At 66.8% G+C, this 22,671-nt stretch overlaps 2 protein-coding genes across 4 annotated transcripts; both read left to right on the top strand.

Annotated features, from left to right (window-relative positions):
* The first annotated feature begins 28 nt into the window (after positions 1-28).
* Positions 29-12,034, top strand: PRMT5 (protein arginine methyltransferase 5). Its single transcript, XM_075490739.1, is given in 19 exon segments — positions 29-169; positions 253-371; positions 1,910-1,995; positions 2,094-2,111; positions 2,113-2,145; positions 2,147-2,230; positions 3,812-3,927; positions 4,703-4,752; positions 5,139-5,302; positions 5,877-6,038; positions 6,648-6,725; positions 6,807-6,865; positions 7,081-7,203; positions 8,221-8,396; positions 8,981-9,090; positions 10,091-10,184; positions 10,442-10,558; positions 10,995-11,059; positions 11,850-12,034. Coding segments are annotated over 19 exon segments (1,932 nt in total). The 5' UTR covers positions 29-44; the 3' UTR covers positions 12,003-12,034.
* A 637-nt stretch (positions 12,035-12,671) lies between these two features.
* On the top strand, positions 12,672-22,382 carry RBM23 (RNA binding motif protein 23). 3 transcript variants are annotated; one of them, XM_075490738.1, is made up of 16 exons: positions 12,672-12,761; positions 13,229-13,310; positions 13,509-13,583; positions 14,436-14,483; positions 14,582-14,640; positions 14,945-14,995; positions 15,109-15,249; positions 16,052-16,105; positions 16,204-16,321; positions 16,615-16,767; positions 18,398-18,535; positions 19,552-19,617; positions 19,720-19,915; positions 20,520-20,612; positions 21,468-21,552; positions 22,101-22,382. In XM_075490738.1, exons 2-16 carry the CDS (start codon positions 13,275-13,277, stop codon positions 22,102-22,104), a joined length of 1,317 nt encoding a protein of 438 aa, XP_075346853.1. In that variant the 5' UTR covers positions 12,672-12,761; positions 13,229-13,274; the 3' UTR covers positions 22,105-22,382. The 3 variants fall into 3 exon arrangements, with proteins under 3 accessions (XP_075346853.1, XP_075346851.1, XP_075346852.1); XM_075490736.1 differs by having other exon boundaries at positions 14,942-14,995; positions 22,101-22,381; XM_075490737.1 differs by lacking the exon at positions 22,101-22,382 and having other exon boundaries at positions 14,942-14,995; positions 21,468-21,556.
* The last annotated feature ends 289 nt before the right edge of the window (positions 22,383-22,671 follow it).

Here is a 22,671-nt window from a genome sequence, read left to right as displayed (position 1 = left end):
GAGGGCGCGGCGGAGGGTGGGGCGCGGCGGCGCGCGCGGCAGAGATGGCGGCGGCGGCGGCGGCGGGGCCGGGGGCGGCGGGCGCTGCCCGCGTCTCCAGCGGCCGCGACCTGAGCTGCGTCCCGGAGGTGGCCGGGGCGCTGGGGGCCGTGGCCGGCAGGGGTGAGGGGCCGGGGGGGGTCGGGGAGGGGGGTCGGGGGGGGGGGCAGGGGGAGGGGTCTGGGGTGATCTCTGCCCTCTGCCCTCGTGCAGGTTCGACTTCCTGTGCCTGCCGCTCTTCCACCCCCGGTACCGGCGGGAGTTCGGGCTGGAGCCGGCGCGGGGCCGGCCCGGGCCGCAGACGCGCTCCGATCTGCTGCTCTCCGGACGGGGTGAGAGCCGGGCAGCGCCCCCGGGGGGTGGGTGGGGTCACCTGTGGGGCCGTAGGGACCCCCCGGGACCCCCAGAAAGGGGCGTGGGGTCCCCTGGGACACCCTATAGCGCTATAGGACCCCCAAAAAGGGCTGTGGGGCATCGTGGGTCCCCCCCAAAAAGAGGCATGGGGTCCCCTGGGATACCCTATAGCACCATAGGGACCCCTGGGACCCCCCCATGGCGCCCTGGGACCCCCCAAAAAGGGATGTGGGGTCCCCTATGGCACCGTAGGGACCCCTGGGACCCCCCAAAAGGGGTGTGGGGTCCCCTGGGACACCCTTTGGCGCCATAGGGACCTCTGGGACCCCCCCATAGCACCCTGGGACCCCCCAAAAGGGGTGTGGGGTCCCCTGGGACACCCTATGGTGCCATAGGGACCCCTGGGACCCCCCCGTAGCACCCTGGGACCCCCAAAAATGGCTGTGGGGCATCGTGGTCCCCCCCAAAAAGAAGCATGGGGTCCCCTGGATACCCTATAATGCCATAGGGACCTCTGGGACCCCCCCATAGCACCCTGGGATCCCCCAAAAGGGGTGTGGGGTCCCCTGGGACACCCTATAGTGCCATAGGGACCCCTGGGACCCCCCAAAAGGGGTCCCCTGGGACACCCTATAGTGCCATAGGGACCCCTGGGACCCCCAAAAGGGGTGTGGGGTCCCCTGGGACACCCTATGGCGCCATAGGGACCCCTGGGACCCCCCCATAGCACCCTGGGACCCCCCAAAAAGGGTGTGGGGTCCCCTGGGACACCCTATGGTGCCATAGGGACCTCTGGGACCCCCCATAGCGCCCTGGGACCCCCCAAAAAGGGATGTGGGGTCCCCTATGGCACCGTAAGGACCCCTGGGACCCCCCATAGCACCCTGGGACCCCCCAAAAGGGGTGTGGGGTCCCCTGGGACACCCTATGGTGCCATAGGGACCCCTGGGACCCCCCAAAAGGGGTGTGGGGTCCCCTGGGACACCCTGTAGCACCATAGGGACCCCTGGGACCCCCCCATAGCACCCTGGGACCCCCAAAAATGGCTGTGGGGCATCGTGGTCCCCCCCAAAAAGAGGCATGGGGTCCCCCTGGGACACCCTGTAGCACCATAGGGACCTCTGGGACCCCCCCATAGCACCCTGGGACCCCCAAAAACGGCTGTGGGGCATCGTGGCCCCCCCCCAAAAAAGAAGCATGAGGTGTCCTAGGATACCCTATAGCACCATAGGGACCCCTGGGACCCCCCCATAGCACCCTGGGACCCCCCAAAGGGGTGTGGGGTCCCCTGGGACACCCTATGGCACCATAGGGACCCCTGGGACCCCCCCCAGCACCATGGAGCACCCTGGGCCCCGCCACAGCACCGTGCCCCCCCCCCCCCCCCCCCAAAAAAAAGGTCTCAGAGCACCCTGGGGACCCCCCAAAAGGGTGGCGGGGGACCCCCAGGACCCTCCGTACCCCCCCCCCCCACCTCGGGTGCCCCCCCCCCAAACCGCCGCCGCGTCCCCCCCAGACTGGAACACCCTCATCGTGGGGAAGCTCTCGCCCTGGATCCGGCCCGACTCCCCCCTGGAGCACGTGCGCAGGAACTCGGAGGCCGTGAGTGGTTTTTTGGGGGGGGGGGGGTGGGGATTTGGGGGGGGGGGGGTGATATGGGGGACCCCCCTAACCCCTCTCTTCCCCCCCCTCCCCCCCAGGCCATGCTGCAGGAGCTGAAATTTCGGGGCGTACCTGGGTCTCCCCGCTTTCCCTGCTGCCCCTGACGCAGGCGGAGAACCCCAACCTGGCGCGGGTGCTCTGCGCCCACCTGCACACCGGGCACCACAGCGCCATGGTGGGGGCACTGGGGGGCACTGGGAGGGGACTGGGGGCGCTGGGAGGGGGATTGGGGGCGCTGGGGGGCGCTGGGAGGGGGATTGGGGGCGCTGGGAGGGGGATTGGGGGCACTGGAGGGCACTGGCAGAGGGATTGGGGGCGCTGGGAGGGGGATTGGGGGCACTGGGGGGCGCTGGGAGGGGGATTGGGGGCGCTGGGAGGGGGATTGGGGGCACTGGGAGGAACTGGGAGGGGGATTGGGGGCACTGGGGGGCACTGGGAGGGGATTGGGGGCAGGGGAGGAACTGGGAGGAGAATTTGGGGGCACTGGGAGGGGTTTTGGGGGCACTGGGGAACACTGCGAGGAACTGGGAGGGGGATTGGGGGCACTGGAGGGGATTGGGGGCACTGGGAGGAACTGGGAGGGGGATTGGGGGCACTGGGAGGAGAATTTGGGGGCACTGGAAGGAGTTTAAGGGCCTGGGAGGGGATTGGGGGCACTGGGAGGGCACTGGGACAGGATTGGGGGCACTGGGAGGAACTGGGAGGAGAATTTGGGGGCACTGGGAGGGGTTTTGGGGCACTGGGGAGCACTGCGAGGAACTGAGAGGGGGATTGGGGGCACTGGGAGGCACTGGGAGGGGGACTGGGGGCACTTGGGGGGGGATTGGGGGCACTGGGGGGCACTGGGAGGGGGGACTGGGGGCACTGGGGGGCACTGGGAGGGGGACTGGGGGCGCTGGGAAGGGGGATTGGGGGCACTGGAGGGCGCTGGCAGGGGGATTGGGGGCGCTGGGAGGAACTGGGAGGGGGACTGGGGCACTGGTAGGGGCACTGGGGGGCACTGGGAGCGGAATTTGGGGCACTGGGGGGCACTGGGAGGGGGATTGGGGGGCACTGGGAGGGGATTGGGGGCGCTGGGGAGCACTGGGAGGAACTGGGAGGGATTTTGGGGGCACTGGGAGACCCCCGGGGATTACTGGGGGACACTGGGAGGCTTTTGAAAGCTCCCTGGGGGGGCTCGAGGGGCCGATGGGAGGCACTGGGAGACTTTCGGGGGTTACTGGGAGAGAGCAGGGAGGGACTGGGAGGCACTGGCAGACAGTTAAGGCTACTGGGAGGCTTTAAAGGGCTACTGGGAGGCTTTAAAGGGCTACTGGAAGGCTTTAAAGGGCTACTGGGAAGCTTTAAAGGGCTACTGGGAGGCTTTAAAGGGCTTTTAAAGGGCTACTGGGAGCTTTTAAAGGGCTACTGGGAGCTTTTGAGGAGCTACTGGGAGGCTTTAAAGGGCTACTGGAAGGGTTTGCAGGCCACGGGGAGCTTTTAAAGGGCTACTGGGTGGCTTTAAAGGGCTACTATGAGGTTTTGCAGGCTACTGGGAGCTTTTACAGGGCTACTGTGAGGCTTTGAGAGACTACGGGGAGGCTTTAAAGGGCTACTGAAAAGCTTTGACGGTTACGGGGAAGCTTTGCGGGCCACGGGGAGCTTTTAAAGGGCTAGCGGGAGGCTTTGCGGGCTAGCGGGAGGCAGGGCCGGCCGCAGCGGGTCGGGGCGCCTGGGCGGCACTGGGGGCACTGGGAGTGACTGGTGGGCCGGGCAGTTCTGGGTGCGCGTGCCCCTGCTGGCCCCCGAGGACCTGCGGGACGACCTGGTGGGCAACGAGGCGGTGCCCGAGGGGGGGGCCGAGGGGGCGGCCGAGGAGAAGACCTGGCTCTGGTGAGGGGGGGGGGGGGGGATTTGGGGGGGCTGGGGGGTCCTGGGGGGGATTTGGGGGGGCTGGGGGGGTCTAAGGGTGAAGGAGGGGGGGGATTGGGGGGGGAATTTGGGGCTGGGGGGGTCCTGGGGGGGGATTTGGGGGGCAGGTGGGGTCTAAGGGTGAAGGTGGGGGGATTTGGGGGGGGCAGGGGGGTCCTGGGGGGGGATTTGGGGGGCAGGGGGGGTCTGTGCCATCGGGGGGGGTCTGAAGGGTGAAGGTGGGGGGGATTGGGGGGGGCTGGGGGGCTCCTGGGGGGGATTTGGGGTTTTGGGGGGTTCTGGGGGGGATGGGGGGTCCTGGGGGGTGGGGTGGGGGGTTTTGGGGGGCTCCTGGGGGGATTTGGGGTTTTGGGGGGTCCTGGGAGGTGTTTGGGGGTCCTGGGGGGGGTGTGGGGTTTTGGGGGGCCATGGGGGGTGTGTGGGGTTTTGGGGGGCTCCTGGGGGGGATTTGGGGTTTTGGGGGGTCCTGGGGGGGGCTTGGGGGTCCTGGGGGGGGGTGTGGGGTTTTGGGGGGCTCCTGGGGGGGATTTGGGGGGGATTGGGTGTCCTGGGGGTGTGTGTGGGGTTTTGGGGCGGCTCCTGAGAAGCTGTTTGGGGGGTGTGGGGAGTTTTGGGGGGCTCCTGGGGGGGATTTGGGGTTTTGGGGGGGCTTGGGGTTCCTGGGGGGGGTGTGGGGGGTTTGGGGGGCTCTGGGGGGTGTTGGGGGCGGGGGGTGACCCCCGGTGCCCCCCCGCAGGTGGCACAACTTCCGCACCCTCTGCGACTACAACAAGAGAGTGGGGGTCGGTGAGTGTGGGCGGGGCCTGAGGGGAGGGGGTGGGGCCGAGGGGGCGGGGCTTGAAGGGCAGGGCGGGGCCAAGGGGGGGCAGGGGCGGGGCCGATAGCTCTTAAGCCAAGGGGGGGTGGAGCCAGAGTGTTGTGGGTGTGGCTGGGGGATGTGGGAGGAGCAAGGAGCCACAGGGGTGGAGCCTCTGGGTGTGGCCACACGTGTGGGAGGAGCCTTGAGCCAAGTGGGTGGAGCCTGGGGTGTGTGGGTGTGGCTATAGAGGTGTGGGCGGGGCCAAGCCCACAGATGGGCGGGTCCAGAGTTTTGCCTACTGCATTATGGAGAAGTAGGAGGGGCCAGGCCCTTGTGGGCAGGGCCTAGTGCTGACCCCGCCCCCTGCCCACAGCCCTGGAGGTGGGGGCCGACCTGCCGTCGGCGGCGGCCATCGACCGCTGGCTGGGGGAGCCGGTGAAGGCGGCCATCCTCCCCACCAGCGTCTTCCTCACCAACAAGAAGGGCTTCCCCGTCCTCTCCCGCCTCCACCAGCGCCTCGTCTTCCGCCTCCTCAAGGTGGGGGGGGGGGGGGGGGGGGTCCGGGAAGGGTTTGGGGGGGCTGGGGAGGGGGGGTGAAGGAGCTGGGGGGGGCTGGGGAAGGGGGTTTGGGGGGTCTAAGGGGTTGGGGAGGGGGGTTGGGGGGTCTAGGGGGTTGGGGAGGGGCTGGGGAGGAGGTTGGGGGGGTCTAAGAGGGCGGTGATGGGGTGGGGAGGGGGTTTGGGGGGGTTTAAGGGGGCAGTGATGGGGTGGGGAGGGGGTTTGGGGGGTCTAAGGGGGTGGCGAGGAGCTGGGGAGGGGGTTTGGGGGTCTAAGGGGGTGGTGATGGGGTGGGGAGGGGGTTTGGGGGGGTCTAAGAGGGTGGTGAGGGAGTAGTGAGAGGGTTTGGGGGGTTTAAGGGGGTGGTGAGGGGCTGGGGAAGGGGTTTGGGGGGTCTAAGGGAGTGGTGAGGGGTTGAAAAGGGGTTTGGGGGGGGTCTAGGGGGACTCTTTTGGGGTCCCTGACCTCCATGACCCCCAACTGGAGCTGTAGGTGGTGGGGCAGGGGGTGCTGTAGGGGGTTTTGGGGTGCCTGACCCCCGTGCCCCCCCCAGCTGGAGGTGCAGGTGGTGGTGTCCGGGGCTCCCCGGCACGGGGGGAAGCCGCTGGGCTCCTACCTGCAGTACCTGGAGCACTTGGGCCAGCACCGCCCCCCCCCTTCCGCCTACGAGCTCTTCGCCCGTGGCTACGAGGACTACCTGCAGTCCCCCCTCCAGGTGGGCGGGGCCTCGGGGAGGGGGCGGGGCCTCGGGGAGGGGGCGGGGCTTGGGCGGGGGGGGGGCTTCACCGAGGGGGTGGGGAGGGGCTATAGGGTGAGCCTGCAAGCAGAGATAGGGGAAAGGGGGCGGGGCTTCGGTTAGGGGGTGTGGCCGCTTGAGGGTGGGGCTGGTGGGGGCGTGGCTTTGCCCCGGGGGGCGGGGCTAGGGGAGGGGGTGGGGCTGGGGGGTGAGTGTGGGGGTGGGGGGGGAAATATGGGAGTGGGAAGGGGGTGGGGCTTCAGCCAAGGGGTGTGGCCATGAGGGGCGGGGCTTGGCTGAACATGGGGGCGTGGCTAGATATTAGGGGGTGGGGTTGTAAGTCCAGGGGGTGTGGTTACAGCATGGGGCGTGGCTTTGCACACAGGGGCGTGGTCAGAGTGGGGGGCGGGGCCCGGGGCGGAGCTACAGAGAGGAGATAGTGCTATGAGTGGGTGTGGCTTCACCCAGGGGGGTGTGGCTAAGCCAAAGGGGAGGAGCCACACTAGGGGGGAACTCTTTGAATCCTGTGGGAAGGGGCGTGGCTCTGCCGGGGGGGCGTGTCCCTCATTGGCTCCGCCCCCTCCCCAGCCTTTGATGGACAACCTGGAGTCGCAGACCTACGAGGTCTTCGAGAAGGACCCAATCAAATACTCCCAGTACCAGCAGGTGGGCGGGGCCTGGGGCCGGGTGGGCGGGCTCACCGCCTGGCTCCACCCCCCCTCATTACCATTTTCCCCGCCCCCTCAGGCTATCTATAAGTGCCTGCTGGATCGCGTCCCCGAGGAGGAGAAGGACACCAACGTCCAGTGAGTGCACCCCACGGCGCTATGGGGCACCCCACGACCCCGTGGGGCACCCCACGGCGCTATGGGGCACCCCACGTCCCCCTGGCTCCTCCCGGGTCACCCCCATTTCCCGCTGCCAATCCCCCCCCACGGCCCCGTGGGGCATCCCCCGGCCACCCCCCGTAGTTATGGGGTGCCCCACTGACACCCCCTCCTCCCCCCCATCCCTTTCCCAGGGTGGTGATGGTGCTGGGGGCCGGGCGGGGGCCGCTGGTGAACGCCACGCTGCGGGCGGCGCGGCAGGCGGCCCGGCGCGTCCGCGTCTACGCCGTGGAGAAGAACCCCAACGCCGTCGTGACGTGAGTCGCCCCCCAAATTCCACCCCCCAAATTCCGCCCCCCAAGCTGTCGGTAGGGCTCCGTGACCCCCCCACAGCTTTGGAACGCCCTGGTCCCCCGAGTCCCGGCGCTGGCGGGACACGACTGACCCCGTAGCGCCCCACGGCACCCCGAAACCCCCCGTGGCACCCTATAGCGCTGCGTATTGCTCTGCATTATGTTGTAGGTGCCCTATAGGTGCTCTGTAGCGTTCCATAAGTCACCGAGTGGGTCTCCAGCTCCCCCCTAGACCCCATAACTCCCCGAATCCCAGCAGCCCAAGGATGCGGTCACCCTGTACCACCCCATAAATTGCTCTATAGACAACGTATAGCGCTTCATAAGTCTCTCTATTGCTTTCCGCTGTCCCTATAGATCTCATAACTGCCCCAAAAGCAACATCACCGTGACGTAGCCATTTCTACAGTGTCGTAGAGCACCCTATAGCATCCTACAACTTTCTATAACGCCGTATAGCCCCACGGGTCGCCTTACAACACTGCCTCGACCCCATAATTCACCAACACCCATAGCACCGTGATGTAATGACCCTATAGCACCCCAAAACGCCCATAACTCAGTTTGTCGTGCTTTGGTCTCCCTATAGAACCCGTAACTTTCCCGTTTCTACCGTTACGGTGACGCCGCGAGCCTGTGCTGCCCCATAGCACCCCCAAATCTGCTCCATCGTGTTTCTACCCCCTTATAGACCCCATAATTCCCCCGCGCCCGGCACCACCATGATGCAACGAGTCCAGCTTGCCCCATAGCGCCCTATAGCACCCCAAAATTCTCTCCATTGTGCCTCAGCCGCCCTATAGACCCCCAATCGGCATCGCTGTGGTGATGCCACGGCTCCACGCCGCCCCGTAGCACCCCAAAATCCCCTCCCTCGTGCTCCCGACACCCTACAGACCCCATAGCTCCCCCGTTCCTAGATGCCACGGCTATAGGGTCCCCCCAGCCCCACTGACGGGTGCCCCGTGCCCCCCCCCCCAGGCTGGAGAGCTGGCAGTACGAGGAGTGGGGGGCGCAGGTGACGGTGGTCCCCCGGGACATGCGGGAGTGGCAGGCGCCCGAGGGGGCCGACCTGGTGGTCTCGGAGCTGCTGGGCTCCTTCGCCGACAACGAGCTCTCGCCCGAGTGCCTCGACGGGGCCCAGCACTGCCTCAAGGGTGGGATTTGGGGGGCTCTGGGGCGGGATCTGGGGGGCTGCGGGGCTGGGATTTGGGTTTGGGCGGCTGCGGGGCTGGGATTTGGGGGGTTGTAAGGCTGGGATTTGGATGTGGGGGGCTGCAGGGCTGGGATGTGGGGGGCTGCGGGGCAGGGATTGCGATGTGGGGGGCTGCGGGGCTGAGATTTGGGGGGTTGTAGGGCTGGGATTTGGATTTGGGGGGCTGCGGGGCTGGGATTTGGGGGCCTGTGGGGTGGGAGTGGGGAGCTGCGGGGCTGTGGGGCTGGGATTTGGGGGGCTCTGGGGCGGGATCTGGGGGGCTGCGGGGCAGGGATTGCGATGTGGGGGGCAGTGGGGCTGGGATTTAGGGGGTTGTAGGGCTGGGATTTGGATTTGGGGGGCTGCGGGGCTGGGATTTGGGGGGTTGTAGGGCTGGGATTGTGATGTGGGGGGCTGCAGAGCTGGGATTTGGGGGGCTGTGGGGTGGGAGTGGGGAGCTGCGGGGCTGTGGGGTGGGATTTGGGGGGCTGTGGGGCTGGCTGGAGGGTTGGGGGGCTCCGTGGGGCTGATGGCCGTGCCCCACAGCGGACGGGGTGAGCATCCCCTGCACCTACACTTCCTTCCTGGCGCCCATCTCCTCCTCCAAGCTCTACAACGAGGTGCGGGCCTGCCGCGAGCGCGACCGCGACCCCGAGGTAGGGAGCGCTTGGGGGGCCGGGGAGCGCGTGGGGGGCAGGGATGGGGCTGGGGCAGCGTTAGGGGGACGGCGGGGGACACTGGGGGGCTGGGGGGCATCTTGGGGGTCTTGTGGTGGCTGTGGGGCAGGTTGGGGGTCTTGGGTTGGGATGGTCATGGGGCAGGTTGGGGGTCTTGGGGGGGCCGTGGGGCAGGTTGGGGGTCTTGGGGTGGTCGTAGGGCAGGTTGGGGGTCTTGGGGTGGTCATGGGGCACGTTGGGGGTCTTGGAATGGCAATCCAGTAGCTTGGGGGTCTTGGGGTGGCCGTGCGGCATCTTGGGGGTCTTGGGTTGGCCATTGGGTGGTTACGTGTCACGTTGGGGGTCATGGGGTGTCCGTTGGGGGTTGGGGGGCAGCTGTGGGGTGGTCGTAGGGCAGGTTGGGGGTCTTGGGGTGGCCATGGGGCACGTTGGGGGTCTTGGAATGGCAATCCAGTAGCTTGGGGGTCTTGGGGTGGCCGTGCGGCATCTTGGGGGTCTTGGGTTGGCCATTGGGTGGTTACGTGTCACGTTGGGGGTCATGGGGTGTCCGTTGGGGGTTGGGGGGCAGCTGTGGGGTGGCCGTGGGGCAGGTTGGGGATCTTGGGTGGGCTGTGGAGCAGGTTGGGGGTCTTGGGGAGGCCGTGGGGCATCTTGGGGGTCTTGGGTTGGCCATTGGGTGGTTACGTGTCACGTTGGGGGTCACGGGGTGTCTGGGGGGGGTTGGGGGGCAGCTGTGGGGTGGCCGTCGGGCAGGTTGGGGGTCTTGGGGTGGCCATGGGGCAGGTCGGGGGTCTTGGGGAGGCCGTGGGGCATCTTGGGGGTCTTTGGGTGGCCAGGGAACATCTCAGAGATCTTGGGTTGGCCGTTGGGTGGTTACGTGTCACGTTGGGGGTCACGGGGTGTCCGTGGGCGGCCGTGGGGCGGGTCGGGGGGCGGCCGTGGGGTGGCCGTGGGGCAGGTGCTCAGCGTCCCCCCCCAGGCGCAGTTCGAGATGCCCTACGTCGTGCGGCTCCACAACTTCCACCAGCTGGCCCCGCCCCAGCCCTGCTTCTCCTTCCAGCACCCCAACCCAGGTGAGGCGGGGGGGCGGGGCCTCACCGGCCACACCCACAACGGGGACCTCATTGGCCACACCCACGGTGGGGCGGGACCTCATTGGCCGCACCCGCAGCGGGGCAGGGCTGGAGGAACCGCCCCGTGGGGCAGGATCTCCGCCGGCGTTGGCGGTGGCCCTGCGTGGGTGTTCCCCTTGATGTCATCGGGATGCCATGTCACCGCGTGTGAGGTCAGGGGTGGGCGTACCCAATGCTGACTCCGCCCCCCCCAACAGACCCCACCCAGGACAACAGCCGCTACCGCCGCCTGTCCTTCCGGGTGGAGGTGAACACCGTCCTCCACGGCTTCGCCGGCTACTTCGAGACCACCCTCTACGGTGACATCACTCTCAGTAAGGGCGGGGCCAAGAGGGGGCAGGGCCTGAGGGGGCGACCGGCCAATGGCGGGAGGCGGCGGGGGTCAACCTGGCCAACGGGGGCATCAACGGGGCCGAGGGGGCGGAGCCGTGGGGGCATCGGCGGTCAACGGCGTTGGGTTGGCGTCGATGGGGAGGGGAGCGGGCGGGGTTTGGGGCAAAGGGGTGGGGTCGGGGTCGAGTGGGCGGAGCTGGGGGTCAACGGGGGCCAACGGGAAGAGTCGGGGGTCAAAAGCGGGAGCGGTTTGGGAGCATCGGTGGGTCAATGGGGCGGGGCCAGCGGGATCTGTGGGGTGAGGGGTCAGAGGGCGGGACTCGGCACTGCGGGGGGATGTGGCCAATGGGGGAGGGCGGGAAGGGGAAGGGGCGGGGCTTGGGGATCAGGGAGGTCAGCAGGGTCGTGACCCCGCAGGTATCCGCCCTGAGACTCACTCTCCGGGGATGTTCTCCTGGTTCCCCATCTTCTTCCCCATCAAGGTGGGTCCTGCGGCGGCCATCTTGGGCTTGGCGGGAGGGCGGCCATCTTGGGTTGGCCACCTTGGGGTTGGCCACCTTGGGCTTGGCAGGAGAGTGGCCATCTTGGGCTTGTGTGGAGGTTGCTCGTCTTGGATTGGCCATCTTGGACTTGGCAGGATGGCAGCCATCTTGGGCTTGGCGTAAGGGCGGCCATCTTGGGCGCCTTGGGTGGGTCATCTTGGGTTTGGCATGAGGTTGGCCATCTTAGGTTGGGTTTGGGTGGAGGTTGGCCACCTTGGGTTGGTAGGAGGGTGGCCATCTTGGAGTTGGGTAGACCTGGGTCATCTTGGGTTGGCTATGTTGGGTTTGGGTGGAGACTGGCCACCTCGGGTTGGCCATCTTGGGCTTGGTAGGAGGGTGGTCACCTTGGGTTGACCATCTTGGGTTTGGGTGGAGGTTGGCCACCTTGGGTTGGCAGGAGGGTGGCCATCTTGAGCTTGGGTAGAGCTGAGTCACCTTGGGTTGCCATCTTGGGCTTGGCAGGAGCGTGGCCTTCTTGGGTTGGCCATCTTGGGCTTGGGTGGAGGTTGGCCACCTCAGGATGGCCATCTTGGGCTTGGCGGGAGGGAGGGTGGCCATCTCGGGTTGCCCAACTTGGATTTGGGTGGAGACTGGCCACCTCAGGTTGGCCATCTTTGGCTTGGCGGGAGGGTAGCCACCTTGGGACTGGTAAAACATTAGGTACGTCGCTCTCGGCATCCGGGCGGCCATCTTACTCACCCCTTTCCCTCTTCCTTCCCGTCCTCCACAGCAACCGCTGGCGGTGCGGGCGGGCGAGGAGGTGTCGGTGGCCTTCTGGCGCTGTGCCACCCCCAAGAAGGTGTGGTACGAGTGGGCGGTGACCGCCCCTGCCTGCTCCGCTCTCCACAACCCCACCGGACGCTCCTACACCATCGGTCTTTGAGACGCCACGCTGCAATAAAGGCCTTGACTTTACTCTTCGGTTTCCCGGTGGCCATTTTGGGGAGGGGGGGAGGGGGGGTGTATTGCGGCAGCCGTGTCAGGCAGGGTGGGCGTGAGGGCGGCCATCTTGATGCCTACCTCATGCCCAGGGTGCCCTCGCCCCTCGTGGCTCGTTTTGACTGGATGTTTTCCCTCACACACACGCACTGCAGGGCTCCTCGGGCCTCGCTGAAGCTCTTTGGGTTGGGGGGAGAGCAAGAGGGCGGCCATTTCGCCCCCAAACCCAGCCGCCATCTCAGCGCAGGCTGCCCCAGGCTCGACTAGGCCGCGTTTCCACGGCGACGGCGCAGGGGAGGGGCGGGGCGACCGCGTTTCCACGGAGACCGCGCAAGGGGCGGGGCCAACGAGGGGCTGAGCGCGCTCAGCCACGCCCAGCCGCCGCGCCGCGGCCAATCAGCCCCGCCGCCCTTCCCAGCCAATCGCCTCGCCGGCGGTTCGCCCCACCTTCTTTCCCCGTTTCGGACCAATCAGCGACGCCACCGCTTCGTCGCCCTCCCCTCTCCGCGTCGTCAGCCAATGGGAGGGAGAAGAAGGCGAGGGCGGCGGCCAATGGGCGCGCGGCGGGGGCGGGGCACGCGGCGCGCCTGCGCGGCGGCGGGGAAGGAGGAGGGAGGGAGGGGGGGGAAGGTTCTGGAGGCCGCCGCCATCTTAGCGCCGCGTCCGGGCCGCCGCCGCTGCCGCCGCCAGCCCAGGGGGGCCGGTAAGCGCCGGAGGGGAACACGTCACACGGCACGGGAATGGCGTCATCGCCGGGGGGGGACGAGGGGGGAAGCGGCGGGGAGAAGCGGGGGGGGGGGGGAAGCGGCGGCGGCGGCGGGAGCTGGGGGGGGGGGGGGGGGGAGCGGCCAGCACGCATGCGCGGGGCTGCGCCGCCACCCCGCCGCGAGTGGGCGTGGCTTGCCCGCGAGGGGCGGGGCCTGGCGGCGGGGGGGGTCCCGCGCCGTTCCTAGGGAGGGGCGTGGCTTGTTTTCCGCGGGGGGCGTGGCTTAAGAGGGCGGGGGCGTGGCTTATCCCCCCACCCCCCCACACACACACACGTGGGGCAGCGGGGGGAGGCAGCTCGCCTTTTGGGGTGAATCAGGGGGGGTTTCGGCTTCAGCGCGTGACCTCATCGCTCGGCGGATGACCTCATCGCTCAGCCCGTGACCTCACCACCCCCTCTTCCAGGAAGAGCCCCCGACCCGCGTGAGGAGCCCCCCCAGGCCGGCCCGAGATGGAGGCGGGGGGCTCGAACCCGCTGCAGGACCCGGTGAGCCGGGAGGGGGGCGGGGGGGGGACACGGGGACACCAGGGGCATTGTGGGTAAGGGGGGGGGGACGACGTTGGGGACGTGGCGGGGGGGTGGACGTGGGGGCAGGGGGAGATGGGGCGGACGCGTTGGGGTCCGATCTGTGTCCCGTCCCCCCCCCCACCACCACCCATGTCACATGTCAACCCGGCGGCGCAGACGGACGCCATGACGTCGGACGACTTCGACATCGTCATCGAGGCCATGCTGGAGGCGCCCTACAAGAAGGAGGAGGTGTGGGGGGGTGTCTCATCTAAAGGGGTTTGGGGGTCACCCAGAGGGGGGTGGGGGCCTTTCAGAAGGGGCTGGGGGGCTGTAAAAGGCCTTTGGGGTCATTTTAAGGGGGTTTGGGGTCACCTAGAGGGGCTTGAGGTCGACTAAAAGGGGTGGGGGTCATCTAAAAGAGATTTGGGGTCATTTAAAGGGGTTTGGGGTTATCTCAAAGAGGCTTGGGCTCAGGTAAAGGGGTTTGGGTTCATTTAAAGGGGCTGGAGTTCATCTGAAAGGGGGTTTGGGGTCACCTAAAAGAGGTTTGGGGTCACTCGGGGGGGTTGAGCTCAGCTAAAAGGGGTCGAGGTCTTTTAAAAGGGGGCTTGGGGTCATCTAAAGGGGGTTGGGGTTGACTTGAAGTGGCTGTGAGGTGGTTTAAGGGGGGCTGGGGTCTTCTAAAGGGGCTTTGGGGTCATCTAAAAATGGTTTAGGGAGACTAAAAACGGCTTGGGGCTACCTGAAAGGGCTTTAGGGACCACTTAAAGTGGGTGTGGGGCGACCTAAAGGGCTTCGGGGTCACTTGAAGGGATTTTGGGGTCACCTAAAGGGGCTTTAGGAACCCCTAAAGTGAGTTTTGGGGTGATCTGAAGGGATTTGGGGGTGACCTAATGAGGGTTTTGGCCCACATAAAAGAGTTTCGTTTTATTTAAAAGAGCTTTTAGGGCCAAAAGTGCTATTTTGAGGTTGCGTGGGGAGTTTGGGGTCACCCTGGGGGTGTTGGGGTCACCCCTGGGGGTGGGTTGGGGTCCCCTGAAGGTCTTTGGGGTATTGGGGGGGGGGATTTCGGAGCTCTGATGTGTGTGTCCTCCCCTCCAGGCGCAGCCCGGCCCCTCCAAGGTGCAGACGGAGACCCCTGCGGCGCAGGTGAGCCCGGGGGGGAGTTTTGGGGTGCTGGGGCTGCTGGGGGGGGGGGTCATTTTTGGGGGTCTCACCGGTGCCGGTGTTCTCCTCCCTCTTAGCAGCCGGCGGAGGAGACGAGCAAAGAGGCCAAGAAGGAGAGCGGGAGCAGCAGCGGGAGCAGGTTGGAGGGGTCTGGGGGGGCTACGGCGGGGTTTGGGGGGGCTCAGGGGAGTGCCGGCGCAGCGGCTGGAGGGGATTTTGGGGTGATTAAAGGGAATTTAGGAGCGACGGGGGTTTTTAGGGGGGTGAGATACGGGGCCGGGAGGGGTTTGGAGGGGGGGAATTTGGGATGTTGAGGGGTTTGGGGGGGATATTGGAGAGCCACGAGGGTTTTTTGGGGCGACCAGAGGGTGGTGGGGGGGATTAGGGGGTGCTGGGGGGGGATTTGGGGGTCCCCGTCCCCCCGTGACCCCCCTGTACAGCAGCAGGAAGAAGAGGAGCCGGAGCCGGAGCCGGAGCCGTGACCACAGACACAGGTGGGGGGACGCCGGGAGGGGCTCGGAGGGGTTTTGGGGTCCCTTGGGGTGGTTGGGGGTCCCGTAGGGATTTTGGGGTGACCCTGTGACACCCCCACACACACACACAACAGCCGGAGCCGGGACCGGGACAGGGACCGCCGCCGTCGCAGCCGCAGCCGGGATCGCCGCAGCCGTCACCGCAGCCGCAGCCGGGAGCGCCGGCGGGGAAGCCGCTCCCGCAGCCGGGAACGCCGGCGGGAAGAGAGAGCCCGGTACCCGTTACACCCCCAAAATCCCCCCCCAACACCCCCAAATCCTTCCCAAATCCCGCAACGTGCCCTTAGAATTCCTGAAATCCCCACAAAATCCCCCCCAAACGCTCTAAAATCCTCTCCAAATCCTCCTAAATTGTTCTAAAATCCTTGAAATCTCCACAAAATCCTTCTCAATGCCCCCAGAGTCCCCCAAATCGTCCTAAAATCTCTCCAAATGCTCTCTAAATTTCTCTGAAATTTTCTAAAGGCCGCCAAGACCCCCCAAATCCTCCGAAATACCCCCTAAACCCTCTGAAATCCCCCTTAATGCCCCCAGAGTCCCCCAAATCATCCTAAAATCTCCCCAAATCCTCTCTAAATTCCTTCGAAATTCCCTAAAGCCCCCCAAGACCCCTCAAACCCCTTGAAGTCCCCCTTAATGCCCCCAGAGTCCCGCAAACCCTCCCCAAATCTCCCCAAATCTTCTCTAAATTCCTTCGAAATTCCCTAAAGCCCCCCAAGACCCCCCAAACCCCCTGAAGTCCCCCTTAATGCCCCCAGAGTCCCCCAAACCCTCCCCAAATCTCCCCAAATCCTCTCTAAATTCCTTCGAAATTCCCTAAAGCCCCCCAAGACCCCCCAAACCCCCTGAAATCCCCCTTAATGCCGCCAGAGTCCCCCAAACCCTCCCCAAATCCTCTCTAGATTTCCCCACAATTCTCTAAAGCCCCCCAAGACCCCCCCAAATACCCCCAAAATACCTCAAAATCCTCCCCCAACACTCCCCCCGCCCCCTCAGTGATCTCCTCATTCCCTCCAGGCGCCGTTTCGGCCACAGCAAGAGCCCGCTGTACCGGGAGAAGAGCCCTGTGCGGTGAGCGGGGGACGCGGCGGGGGGACACGACACACGGACGCACGGGGACGCGGCGGGGAGGTGACGCTCCCCCGTGTCCCCTCCCTCCGTGTCCCCAGGGAGCCCCTGGGCAGTCTGAGCCCCGAGGAGCGGGACGCTCGCACCGTCTTCTGCATGCAGCTGGCCGCCCGCATCCGGCCCCGCGACCTGGAGGACTTTTTCTCTGCCGTGGGCAAGGTGAGGGACGTTTCGGTGTGGCTTCACGTCACCGTCGCGGTCACCCGTCGCCTTTCCACCAGAAACGGTTGGGTTTTGTCCGTTTTTATGCCGCCGACGCCCGTTTTAGCGTTTCTTTGTGGTAGCGCCCTTGTTTTCGCGGCGCTGCCCTCATCGTCGCCGTTTTTGTAACGCCAGCCAAACTTTTACGGCGTTGCCGTCACCCTCGGGGTGCCACCGCCGCCTCCGTGGTGCCACCGCCACCTCCGTGGTGCCACCGCCACCTCCGTGTCCCCGTCCCCTCCCCTCCCCAGGTGCGGGACGTGCGCATCATCTCGGACCGCAACTCGCGGCGCTCCAAGGGCATCGCCTACGTCGAGTTCTGCGAGATCCAGTCGGTGCCCTTGGCCATCGGCCTGACCGGCCAACGTCTCCTCGGGGTCCCCATCATCGTCCAGGCCTCCCAGGTGGGCTGGCGGGGGGGGGGTCCCCAGGGGACAGCGAGGGGTTTGGGGGGCTGAGGGGTGGTTTTGTGGGATCTGGGGGGTGGTCTTCAAGGGGATGGGAAGGTCTCCAAGGGGACGCCGTGGGGCTGGAGGAGCTCTTGTGGGGTTTGGGGGGGTTCTCGTGGGGTTTGGGGGGGTTCTCGTGAGGTTTGGGGGTTTCCTGTGGGGTTTGGGGGGTTCTCATGGGGTTTTGAGAAGGTTCTGGGGGGGTTCTCGGGTTTGGGGGGGTTCTCATGGGGTTTGGGGGTTTCTTGTGGGGTTTGGGGGGGTTCTCGTGGGGTTTGGGGGTTTCTTGTGGGGTTTGGGGGGGTTCTCATGGGGTTTGGGGGTTTCTGGTGGGGTTTGGGGGGGTTCTTGTGGGGTTTGGGAGGGTTCTTGTGGGGTTTGGGGGTTTCCTGTGGGGTTTGGGGGGTTCTCATGGGGTTTGGCAGGGTTCTCATGGGGTTTTGAGGAGGTTCTGGGGGGGTTCTCAGGTTTGGGGGAGTTCTCGTGGGGTTTGGGCGTTTCTTGTGGGGTTTGGGGGCGTTCTCGTGGGGTTTGGGGGTTTCTCGTGGGGTTTGGGGGTTTCTCGTGGGGTTTGGGGGGGTTCTTGTGGGGTTGCGGGGGGGGTTTTGTGGGGTTTGAAGAGGTTCTTATGGGGTTTTGGGGGGGGGTTTGGGTTTGGGGAGGTTCTCAGGTTTGGGGGGTTTCCTGTGGGGTTTGGGGGGGTTCTTGTGGGGTTTGGGGGGTTCTCATGGGGTTTGGGGGGTTCTCATGGGGTTGGGTGGTGTTCTCGTGGGGTTTGGAGAGGTTCTTGTGGGGTTTTGAGGAGGTTCTGGGGGGGTTCTTGGGTTTGGGGGGTTCTCGTGGGGCTTGGGGGTTTCCTGTGGCGTTTGGGGGGGTTCTCGTGGGGTTTGGCAGGGTTGTCGTGGGGTTTGTGGAGGTTCTCGTGGGGTTTGGTGGGGTTCTCATGGGGTTTGGGGGTTTCTTGTGGGGTTTGGGGGGGTTCTTGTGGAGTTTGGGGGGTTCTCATGGGGTTTGGGGGGGTTCTCGTGGGGTTTGTGGAGGTTCTCGTGGGGTTTGGGGGGTTCTGGGGGGGTTCTCGGGTTTGGGGGAGTTCTTGTGGGGTTTGGGGGGCTTTTGGGTTTTGGGGAGCTCTTGTAGGGTTTGGGGGGCTCTTGTGGGGTTTTGGGGAGCTCTTGTGGAGCTTGGGGGGTTCTCATGGGGTTTGGGGAGGTTCTTATGGGGTTTGGGGGTTTCTTGTGGCATTTGGGAAGGTTCTCAAGTTTGGGGGTTTCTTGTGGGGTTTGGGGACATTCTTGTGGGGTTTGGGGGGGCTCTTATGGGGTTTGGGGGGGGCTGTTCTAGGGTTTGGCGGTTGTGGGGTTTGGGGTGGCTCTTGTGGGGTTTTGGGGGGTTCTTGTGGGGTTTGGGGGTTCCGCGGGGCTACTCTTGTGGGGCATGGTTCTGGTGGACTCAAGTGGAGCTGAGGTTCCCATGGATTTTGGGGGGACCACCAGAGAGTTGAGGGTGTCCCGCGGAGGAGGGGGGTCCAGGGGGAAGCTCTGGGGGTCCCCAAGGGCCCCCCCTCAGCTCCCAGGTCCCCCCCCAGGCGGAGAAGAACCGGCTGGCGGCCATGGCCAACAACCTGCAGAAGGGCAGCGGGGGCCCCATGCGCCTCTACGTGGGCTCCCTCCACTGCAACATCACCAAGGAGATGCTGCGTGGCATCTTCGAGCCCTTCGGCAAGGTGAGGTGGGGGCCGGGGGGGGGCGGAGCTGTGGCTGGTGGGACGTGGGGACACGGTTGGGTCATGGGGAGAGGTTTGGGTGGACGTGGGGACACAGCTGGGTTATGGGGACGCAGCTGGGGGGGTGTGGGGACACGGTTGGGTCATGGGGATGGGGTTGGGGGACACGGTTGGGTCGTGGGGTGGAGTCTGGGGGACATGAGGGCACAGTCGAGTCATGGAGATGGAGTTAGGGGGACACGGGGACCTGGTTGGGTCGTGGGGATGGGGTTAGGAGACACAGCTGGGTCATGGGGATCAAGTTGAGGGGACATGGGGACACAGTTGGGTCATGCAGGTGGGGTTGGGGGACACAGTTGGGTCATGGGGATGGAGTTGAGGGGACGCAGGGACACAATTGAGTCATGGGGATGGCGTTGAGAGCTTATGGGGACGCAGTTGGGTCATGGGGATGGAGTTGGGTCATGGGGATGAGGTTGGGTCATGGGGATGAGGTTGGGGGGACATGAGGACACAGTTGAGTCATAGGGATGGGGTTTGGGGACATAGTTGGGTCATGGGGATGGAGTTGGGGAACACGGGGACCTGGTTGGGTCATGGGGATGGGGTTAGGAGCCACAGTTGGGTCATGGGGGTCAAGTTGAGGGGGCATGGGGACACAGTTGGGTCATGGGGATGGGGTTGGGGGGACATGGGGACACAGTTGAGTGAAGGGCATGGGGTTGGGGGGACACGGGGACATGGCTGGGTCACGGGGATGGGGTTGGGGGCCACAGTTGGGTGATGGGGATGGGTTGGGGGCTCATGGGGACACGGTTGGGTCACGGTGACGGGGTTGGGGACACACGGGGACACGGTTGGGTCATGGGGACAGGTTTGATGGGACATTGAGACGTGGTTGGGTCATGGGGACGGGTCTGGGGGGACGTGGGGCCACGGTGACGCCGTGGGGCCACCCACGAGGACCACAGGGACCCATTTCGGGCCCCACCTTGACCACCCTCCATCCCCCCCAGATTGACAGCATCGTCCTGATGCGGGACCCCGACACCGGCCAGTCCAAGGGCTACGGCTTCATCACGGTGAGCCCCTCGCGCCCCCCGAGTCCTCCCCACGTGTCCCCACCGCTACGCCCGTGACCCCCGCCTGTGTTGCCTCTGTGTGTGTGTCCCCCCCCCACCCAGTTCGCGGAGGCCGAGTGCGCCCGGCGGGCGCTGGAGCAGCTCAACGGCTTCGAGCTGGCCGGCCGCCCCATGCGCGTGGGGCAGGTGACCGAGCGCCTGGACGGCACCACCGACATCACCTTCCCCGAGGGCAGCGAGGACGTCGAGCTGGTGGGAGCCACCGGCCGCCTCCAGCTCATGGCCAAGCTGGCCGAAGGTGGGGGGCACGTTAGGAGGCATCTGGGGGGGGCTTCAGGAGGGAGTTGTGGGGCTGGGGGGATGTTAGGAGGCATCTGGGGGGGCTTCAGGAGGGAGTTGTGGGTCTGGGAGGGCATTAGGAGGCATCTGGGGGGGCTTCATCAGGGAGTTATGGGGCTGGGGGGGCACTAGGAGGCATCTGGGGGGGCTTCATCAGGGAGTTATGGGGCTGGGGGGGCACTAGGAGGCATCTGGGGGGGCTTCAGGAGGTAGTTATAGGTCTGGGAGGGCTTTAGGAGGCATCTGGGGGGGCTTCAGGAGGGAGTTGTGGGGCTGGGGGGGCTTTAGAAGGTAGTTATGGGGCTGGGGGGATGTTAGGAGCCATCTGGGGGGGCTTTAGGAGGTAGTTACGGGGTTGGGGGGGCATTAGGAGGCATCTGGGGGGGCTTCAGGAGGGAGCTATGGGGCTGGGGGGGGTTGGGAGCCATCTGGGGGGGCTTTAGGAGGTAGTTATGGGGCTGGGGGTTGTTAGGGGGTAGCTATGGGGCTAGGGGGAGGTGTCGGTGTGCTGGGGGCCCCGTGGCTGGCCCTGCCCCACGGCGTCCCCCCCTCCTGCCCCCCAGGTTCGGGGCTGCAGCTGCCCAGCACGGCCCAGGCCGCCCTGCAGCTCAACGGGGCCCTGCCCTTGGGGGCCCTCAACCCTGCCGCCCTCACCGGTACGGGGGGGCTGGGGGTCCTGGGGGGCCTTTGCAGGGGGTGGGGGGTCCTTGGGGGGCTGGGGAGAGTCCTTGGGGGGGGGGGGAGGGGGGTCTCTTGGGGGAGCTGGGGGCAATCCCTAGGGGGTCTCCAGGGGTGGCTGGGAGGGTCCCTGGGCAACATGGGGGGGTCCCTGGGGGGGGTTGGAGGAGCCTGGGGGGTCCCCGTGGGGCTGGGGGGGTCCCTGGGGGGGTTTGGAGGAGCCTGGGGGGTCCCCGTGGGGCTGGGGGGGGGTCCCTGGGGGGGTTTGGAGGAGCTTTAGGGGTCCCTGTGGGGCTGGGGGGTCTCCGGGGGAGGTTTGGAGGGGCCCTGGGGGTCCCTGGGGGGGTCCGTGGGGGGGGTTTGGAGGGTCCCTGGGAGGTTTGGAGGGGCCCCGGGGGTCCCCGTGGGGCTGGGGGGGTCCCTGGGGGAGGTTTGGAGGGGCCCTGGGGGTCCTTGGGGGGGTTTGGAGGGGCCTGGGGGGTCCCCGTGGGGCTGGGGGGGACCCTGGGGGAGGTTTGGAGGAGCCTGGGGGGTCCCCGTGGGGCGGGGGGTCCCTGGGGGGGTTTGGAGGGGCCCTGGGGGTCCCTGGGGGGGGTTTGGAGGAGCCCTGGGGGGCCCTGGGGGGGTCCGTGGGGGGGGTTTGGAGGGGCCCTGGGGGTCCTTGGGGGGGTTTGGAGGAGCCTTGGGGGTCCCTGGGGGGGGTCCCTGGGGGGGTTGAAGGGGCCCCGGGGGTCCCCGTGGGGCGGGGGGTCCCCGGGGGGGTTTGGAGGGGCCCCGGGGTCTCCGGGGGTGCCCCGGCCGTGGGGCGGCTCCCGACGTGCCGGTGCCCCCAGCCCTGAGCCCGGCGCTGAACCTGGCCTCCCAGACGCTGGCCTCCCAGTGCCTGCAGCTCTCGGGGCTCTTCACCCCCCAGACCATGTGAGGGGCGGGGCCTGCGCCGGGGGGCGGGGCCTGCGGGGGCGGGGCCTGCGGGCGGAGGGGCGGGGCCGGGGGCGGGCACTGTCCGGCATGGCGGCTGGATGGAAGGGGCGCTGGGGGCGTGGCTTTTGGGTGGGGGCGTGGCTTTTGGGTGGGGGCGTGGTCTGTTTGTGGGTGTGGTGTGGGATGGGGCGGGGTCTGCAGGGCGGGGCCTGGAGCGGACACTGTGCTGCTGGGAAGGGGGGAGTGGCTTGGGGGCGGGGCTTCACCGGGGGGTGTGGTCTGGGGAGGGGGTGTGGCTTGCAGGGCGGGGGCGGGGCCTGGAGCCAGCGTCCACCTGCATGGTAAGGGTAGAGCTGGGCTGCCTGGGGGCGGGGCTTCACCCGGGGGGGGGCGTGGTCTGGGGAGGAGGAGGGTGTGGCCTGCAGCGCGGGGGCGGGGCCTGGAGGCAGCGTCCACTTGCTGGGCTGCCTGGGGGCGGGGCTTGGGTTCAGGGGTGGAGCTGCGTTGGGGGTGGGGCCTAACTGCTCACCCCTCCCCTCCTGCAGGTAACACGGCCCCGCCCCCCGCCGGGGGGGCCCCGCCCCCTCCATCTGGCCCCGCCCCCGAGCCCTGCTGCCTCCGCCCCCTGGCGGGGCGTTGGGGTGGGGCTGGGCAGGGGGTGGGGCTTGCGGCGGCCCCGCCCCCTCCGCCCTTCCCCTCCCCGACTCCGGGTTTTTTGGGGTTTTTTTTTTTTTTTTTGTTTCTTCTTCTTTTCTTTGTTTTTTTGTTTTTGTTTTTGTTTTTTTTTTTGTCGTTGTTTTGTTTCTTTATCGGACTCGAAATAAAAAAACCACAAAAACGGCCCCAAAACGCCCATTTCCCGCCCCGTTTCTGCGCCGGGAGGGGGGGGGGCGGGGCCTCTGCCCCCGCCCCGTCACCACGGCGACCATTAACGAACCAGGCGCTCGTTGCCAGGCAGCAAAGTCTTTATTGGAGGCCACGCCCCCTCCAAGATGGCCGCCGGGGGCCTCATGCAGGACATGCAGGTACTGCCCCTTTAAGGGGGCTCTTAAAGGGGCAGCGCGCAGCGGAGAGCTGGCCGATTTAAGGGCGGGAGGACAAATAAGGCGGGGCAAG

This window comes from Mycteria americana, unplaced genomic scaffold (genome assembly GCF_035582795.1).
Source record: "Mycteria americana isolate JAX WOST 10 ecotype Jacksonville Zoo and Gardens unplaced genomic scaffold, USCA_MyAme_1.0 Scaffold_98, whole genome shotgun sequence".
NCBI classification, from domain to species: Eukaryota; Metazoa; Chordata; class Aves; order Ciconiiformes; family Ciconiidae; genus Mycteria; species Mycteria americana.
Note: the sequence above shows the minus strand (reverse complement) of the source record. Positions and strands in the feature narration are given on the sequence as shown.